General features: G+C 63.6%; 1 protein-coding gene across 1 annotated transcript in view; it reads left to right on the forward strand.

Moving 5' to 3' along the window:
* Positions 1-6210, forward strand: part of UNC13D (unc-13 homolog D) — a 12373-nt gene continuing 6163 nt past the window's right edge. The window contains exons 1-20 of the mRNA XM_007959642.1: positions 1-117; positions 821-856; positions 1074-1181; positions 1261-1320; positions 1411-1477; positions 1700-1880; positions 2272-2316; positions 2443-2511; positions 2628-2697; positions 2871-2975; positions 3077-3169; positions 3244-3347; positions 4425-4542; positions 4646-4770; positions 4889-4979; positions 5062-5118; positions 5231-5328; positions 5423-5474; positions 5552-5682; positions 5785-5905. Coding sequence (XP_007957833.1) covers positions 1-117; positions 821-856; positions 1074-1181; positions 1261-1320; positions 1411-1477; positions 1700-1880; positions 2272-2316; positions 2443-2511; positions 2628-2697; positions 2871-2975; positions 3077-3169; positions 3244-3347; positions 4425-4542; positions 4646-4770; positions 4889-4979; positions 5062-5118; positions 5231-5328; positions 5423-5474; positions 5552-5682; positions 5785-5905 — 1848 coding nt within the window. The remainder of the gene's footprint in view (positions 118-820; positions 857-1073; positions 1182-1260; positions 1321-1410; positions 1478-1699; positions 1881-2271; positions 2317-2442; positions 2512-2627; positions 2698-2870; positions 2976-3076; positions 3170-3243; positions 3348-4424; positions 4543-4645; positions 4771-4888; positions 4980-5061; positions 5119-5230; positions 5329-5422; positions 5475-5551; positions 5683-5784; positions 5906-6210) is intronic.

Genomic DNA, 6210 nt, shown 5'->3' on the forward strand with positions numbered 1-6210 from the left:
ATGGCGACATTCTTCTTCCAGTCCCACAGGCGACCTCCCCTCTTGCGCCAGGCAATCAAGATAAGACGGCGCAGAGCCCAAGATGTGCAGGACTGCCTGCCCCAAACGGTTCAAGAGGTAGGAGTGACCTCGCCCGCCCTCAGGGAGGACAGTGACCTGGGTGGGGCTCTGTGCTCTTGGTCTCCGGGTATGGGAGCGGCTATTGGGCCCCACCTCTCCCTGAGGGCCTGGCCCGAGCTCCCCTGCCCCCCACCCTGCCTTCCCAGAACCCTGGGGTCAGTGAGCGGTGTGGGCGGTGTGGGCCACGTGTCCCCTGGCCTCAAGTCAGGGGCTGAGTGTCTGCCCACCCCACCCGAGGCAGGCTGACCCCTCCATCCAGGCTCCTCTGTGTCCAGAAGGACTGGCCCCATTGCATAGGGTTCTCCTGCTGCAGGGTGGGCTGTGTGGATATCAGCCAGCAGCCCCCCCAGTCTCCCACCTCTGCAGCTGGGCCTCACTTCCGCCACGGGGTGAGGACGGCCCGATAACAGCGCTGTTTCCTCTGGGGAAGGAAGGAGGGAGGGGCACGGGTGCAGAGACCTCACGCTAGGGTAACTGAGCACCGATGGACCCCAGCCATGACAGTCCCGGGGACAAGGAGGTGGACTCGTGGGACAGACCCCCGGGAGGGTTGCTGTGGGAACAGGTGCAGGACCCTGGGGGGCTGAGGCCGGGATGCTGGGGCTCCCGCTGCCCTGTGCTGGCCTCTGAGGAGGACTTCCTGCCTGTGGGCCCTGGTCCCAGCCTCCCAGGACACCTGCAATTTCATCTTGCTCCCCAGGCTGATCCACCGTCACACCACCTCTCACCCGAGGAGGTAAGAGGCAGGTTGGGGGGACGAGGCAGTGCTGGGGAGCTGCTGTAGGTCCCCCTGAAGCCCCCTCAGCAGCTGGCCAAGGCCTGGGGTGGCGGCTCGGCGGGAGGTGGGAACTTCTGGGGCTTGGCCCACTCCCTTCACAGAGGCCTCGTCCCTGCTCTGGGGCTGGGGCCTCAGTGCCAGGGGCAAGTCCTGAGGTCACCTTGCTGCATCTCAGCGGATCCTGCTCTATGAGGAAGCGCTCTACACGGTCCTGCACCGCCTGGGCCAGCCGGAGCCCAACCATGTAACCGAGACCTCTGAGCTGCTGCGGTACCTGCAAGAGGTGAGCCAGCCCCCGCCCCACCCACCACGCCTCCAGCCCAGCCGTGCACAGGCACCCACCCGCCCTCGCCTCCCACCAGGCCTTCCATGTGGAGCCGCAGGAGCACCAGCAGATGCTGCAGCAGACCCGGGAGCTTGAGGTGACCTGGGGGTGAGGGTGGCGGGGCCTGAGGAGGGGTCCAGGAAGGCCAGCCCCTCCGGTACTCAGGCCCCCCTTCCGGTCCCTCCAGAAGCCCATGTTCTTTCTGAAGGCCACAGTGAAGCAGGCCAAGGGCATTCTGGGAAAGGATGTCAGTGGTGAGTGGGGCCAGGGACTCCTTCCTCCCCCACCACAGTTGGGAGCCCTCATCTCCCAAGAGGCCCCCAGGGCCTACCTGCAGCCCCCAGGTCCCTTGAGTCTGGGAAGAGGAGAGGCTCTGGCCCCCTCCCCAGCAGGAGGCTTAGCCCCCAGGAGGTGAGAGCCGTGAGGGAGCTCCTAGCAGGCCCAGCCAACTCCTTGGCTCCCTGGCTGCTCCCCAGGGTTCAGCGACCCCTACTGCCTGCTGGGCATCGAGCAGGGTGTGGGCGTGGCCGGGGGCAGCCCCGGGGCCCGACGGCGGCAGAAGGCTGTGGTGAGGGACACCATCCCGGAGGAACAGACGCACCGGACCCAGGTCATCAGCCAGTCACTCAACCCCGTCTGGGACGAGACCTTCATCCTGTACGTCGTCCATGCCGCTCCCCTTGCCTGGGGTTAATGTCAGTGTGGGCTCTTAACCAGGATAAAACAGCATCTGGGGGAAGGCCTGGGCACTGGTGGAAGACAGGAGAAGGGCCCTGCTCTCGCGGCTTGGTAGACAGACAGCTGGCCAGACGGGACAGACAAACGACAGGCTGGGCAAGGAGAGTTGAGGCCTGCCTGGGTTAGTCTAGGGGTAGCTTGAAGCTTCAGCTTATAGGAGGACGGGATGTGGTTGCAGGCAGGAGCTTGATGGGGAGGGGCTAGGGCTCCATGGTGGGTGATAACTGGGGCAGGCTCTGGGCTGGACGGGTGTATGGCTTGGTGGGGGACTGCCACTCCAAAGCTCTCACGGTGCTCTGTTCTCCCACAGGGAGTTTAAGGACATCGCCCATGCCAGCTTCCGTCTGGACATGTGGTGGGTGACGTTCCCCACCACAGGGACAGAGGAGAGAAGGGCGAGGGTGTCAGGGCCTCCTCCTGGGAGGGGCCATGGGTCCTAAGGATGCCTTCTCTGCCTCCTGCTCAAACTGCTGCCCGCCAGGGACCTGGACACAGTGGAGTCAGTCACACAGAAGCTAGGGGAGCTGACGGACCTGCATGGCCTGCGCAGGTGAGTGCCAAGGGCTCCAAGGAGGACAGGACTCTGCCTGCCCCAGGACTCCTTCTGTACAAGGCTCTGTCAGGACTGTCCTGATTGTCCCTCCTCCAAACCCCTTCCTGGGACAGGATCCTTAAGGAGGTCCGGAAGGACAAGGGCCAGGATGACTTTCTGGGGAGTTTGGTTCTGAGGCTGCAGGTGAGGGGGTGGGGCAAGGGGGCTGGGAGAGGGGTGAAGGGTGCTGGGGAGGGGCCCCAGCCTGCACCAGGGGAGCCTGGGCTCAGCCTCTCATGGCCGTCCCTGCTCCGGACATGGTGCAAGGCCCAAGCTGCTCCTGGGCGGGGGCTTCTCCTGTCTGCCCACACCCCCAGGACCTGCGCTGCCGTGAGGACCAGTGGTACCCTTTGGAGCCCTGCACAGAGACCTATCCGGACCGTGGCCAGTGCCACCTCCAGTTCCAGTTCATCCATAAGCGGGTAGGTCTGTGGTCTGGGCCAGGGGCCTGGCTGGGCCGGGGAGAACCGGCTGCACCCAGGCCGGGGTCCTCTCTGCTAACAGCCCTGCCTGCCCCTTGCAGAGAGCCACCAGGGCCAGCCGCTCGCAGCCCAGCTACACGGTACATCTCCACCTTCTGCAGCAGCTTGTGTCCCATGAGGTCACCCAGCACCAGGTAGGGCCCTCCCAGGGCTGGGCAGGGCCAGGGCCTACTGTCTGGCCTGACGCCCCTCCACCCATCTCCCTCAGGCAAGTAGTACCTCCTGGGACGGGTCACTGAGTCCCCAAGCTGCCACCGTCCTCTTTCTCCATGCCACGCAGAAGGACCTGTCTGACTTCCACCAGTCCCTGGCGTGAGTACACAGCCCTGCCTGGACCACCTGGGTGGTCGTACGTGCAGTTGCTTCCCCCTCTCACCCACCTGCCCTCCCTGTGGGCCAGCCACTACCAATTGACAACCCAAAGTCCAGCTGTCAGGAGAGCACTCCTTGGCCCAGGAAGGAGGCTTTAAAAACAGATTACAATACAGGTCGATTATCCTCACAGAGCACTGGCACGGCAGGGCCGTCCTTCTGCTGGCCTGCACCCATCCAGCACAGTCACCGCTGGTACTTTCTGCCCAGTCATTCTGGACATGAGTTTGCCACCCTGCCCCCAGCTCCTACTTCCTGAGGCCACAGCCTTCAAGTCACTGATGTCAAGTACCAGCTGAGGGCTCTGCATACCCTCCCTGCCACATTAGATTCTGGCCATGCCAAGAAGGGGCACACGTTACTCGCTTTATTTGCACAGACGGTGCATGGAGGAGAAGCAGAAAGAGGGCAGGGCGAGAGCGCCCAGTGTTGCCTCGGGCCACGGCTGACACCTGGTGTGTGAGTGGAGGGAGGCCAGGGAAGGACACTCCAGGGGCCGGACAACGTGTGTGCCTCTGGGCAGTAGACAGGGATGGAATCTGGTTTGTCCAGGCAGGTAGCCCAGGTGGCAGCTGTGTCCTGATGGGGACTGGGCTTGTCCCTGCACTCTCTTCTGCCCCATCCTCCTTTGGCCTCCCTCTCAAGTCTCCAGTCTCAGCTCAGTGGACACCTCCGTGAAGCCTTCCTTGAACTGTCTGAAGTAGAAAATGCTAGATGATTTTGTGTTCGTGAAGGCTCAAATGTCCAAACCTGCTGTTGTAGAAGCAACACCCAATCCTAACAGTTTCAAATGACAGATGTCCTAAAGCAATCCTGAATTCAGTGAGAGTCAATGCGAATGTAAAAGATTGGTGATTAATTTACAGTTTTGAAAAGCACCTTGTGGGAATAAGCAAACAAAAGCCTGCAAGCCTCCGCCTCTGCTGGCCGAGGGGCACCTGCAGGAGGCGCTGGGCAGCCATGGTGCCGCCCCTCCCGCCCCAGCCCCGGCGAGCAGTGCCATTCTGTCTGCTGCAGGCAGTGGCTGGCTTACAGCCGTCTCTATCAGAGCCTGGAGTTCCCCAGCAGCTGCCTCCTGCACCCCATCACCAGCATTGAGTATCAGTGGATCCAGGGCCGGCTCAAGGAAGAACAGGTGGGCTTGGCTGGGCAGATAGGTGGGAGCGGGCTGGGGAGTATCAGAGGCTGCCGGGCCCCTAAACCTGCTCCATCCTCACGGCGACTGTCTGTGCTGGCAGCTGGAGGAGCTGGCTGCCTCCTTTAGCTCCCTGCTGGCCTATGGGCTCTCCCTCATCCGGAGGTTCCGCTCCGTCTTCCCCCTCTCCGTCACCGACTCCCCAGCCCGGCTGCAGTCTCTCCTCAGGTAGGTGGCTTACCCTTCTGCGGTGGGTCGGGGAAGGGGAAGCGGATCCGGGGACATCTACAAGGCCAGGAGCAGGAATGGGCAGTGGGCGTGCTGGACACGGCCTCTGTCTCCATAGGGTCCTGGTGCAGATGTGCAAAATGAAGGCGTTCAGAGAACTGTGTCCCAACACGGCCCCACTGCCCCACCTGGTGACAGAGGCCCTGCGGGTATGGTGCCCACCCTGGGAACTGGCAGGACGCGGCCCTGCATCTGGCGGCCCCACCCTGCTCACTGCCTCTTTCCCTGTAGAGCGGCACCGTGGAGTGGTTCCATATGAAGCAGCAGCACCATCAGCCCATGGTGCAGGTCAGGGGCTGGGGCAGCTGTGCTGGGGTGCGGATGGGTGGGTGGGCGTGGGACTTGGGGGTGGGGGGGTCTGGCCCAGCAGCCCTGCTCAGCCCCCCTTGGTGCCCACCAGGGCCTGCTGGAGGCGGCCAAGGCCTTGCTGGGCCTGGTACAAGATGTCACTGGTGACCTGCACCAGTGCCGGCGCACCTGGAACAAGATCTTCCACAAGTGAGTGGGGCAGGGGCTCATGGCTGGGACCAGAGGCACCTGGGGGCTGCACCGTGCACTTTCTTCAGCGTCCTCAAGATTGCCTTTCCTTCAGCGTCCTCAAGATTGACCTCTTCTCTACGGCTTTCCAGGAGCTGCAGTGGCTGGTGAGTCCCTGCGCCGGTCCCTGGCTGGGCCCTGCTCGCCCTGGCTCTGGGCCCTGCTCACCCGCCTTTGCACGCAGGTGGCCAAGCGAGTGCAGGACCATACGGTGGCTGTGGGCGGCCTGGTGTCCCCCGAGATGGGCGAGAGTCTGTTCCAGCTCTACATCAGCCTCAAAGAATTCTGTCAGCTGGGCCCCAGCCCCTCGGCGAGGTGGGCTGCAGGCCGGGCGGGCGGGCCAGGAGCGCGCTGGCGGCGGTGGTCGTGGAGGGGCCCAGGCCTGTGCCTTGTCCGCTGAGCCCCGGCTCTCCTCAGTGGTGGAGTCCTGGCCCTGGATGGCTTCCACCGCTGGTTCCGGCCGGCCATACCCTCCTGGTTGCAGAAGTCGTACAGTGTGGCCTTGGCGCGGGTGCAGCGTGCCGTGCAGATGGACCAGGTGGGAGTGGCGCTGGGCCCACGCAGGGGGAGGCCTGGGACAGAAGGAGCTAGGCCTGGAGCGGGGCAAAGCTGGAGCCGGGCAGGAGAGGGCTAGGGGTTGGGTGGGACCGGGCCAGGCCAAGAGCTAGGGGCCCCATCCCATGTCAAGGTTGCAGTAGAAGCCGGAAACCAGCCCTGGGTGCCACCTCTGATAGTTCCTGAAGCCAGTTTGCAAATGTCTGCATCTTTATATTCTTGGGATTAACTTTACTGACAGCCCCATGGCCCAGGGGTCTGGTCCTCTGTGTAATGCCCCCCCCCCCC

Source organism: Orycteropus afer, unplaced genomic scaffold (genome assembly GCF_000298275.1).
Source record: "Orycteropus afer afer isolate SDZICR_OR568_19922 unplaced genomic scaffold, OryAfe1.0 scaffold00018, whole genome shotgun sequence".
Classification (NCBI taxonomy): domain Eukaryota; kingdom Metazoa; phylum Chordata; class Mammalia; order Tubulidentata; family Orycteropodidae; genus Orycteropus; species Orycteropus afer.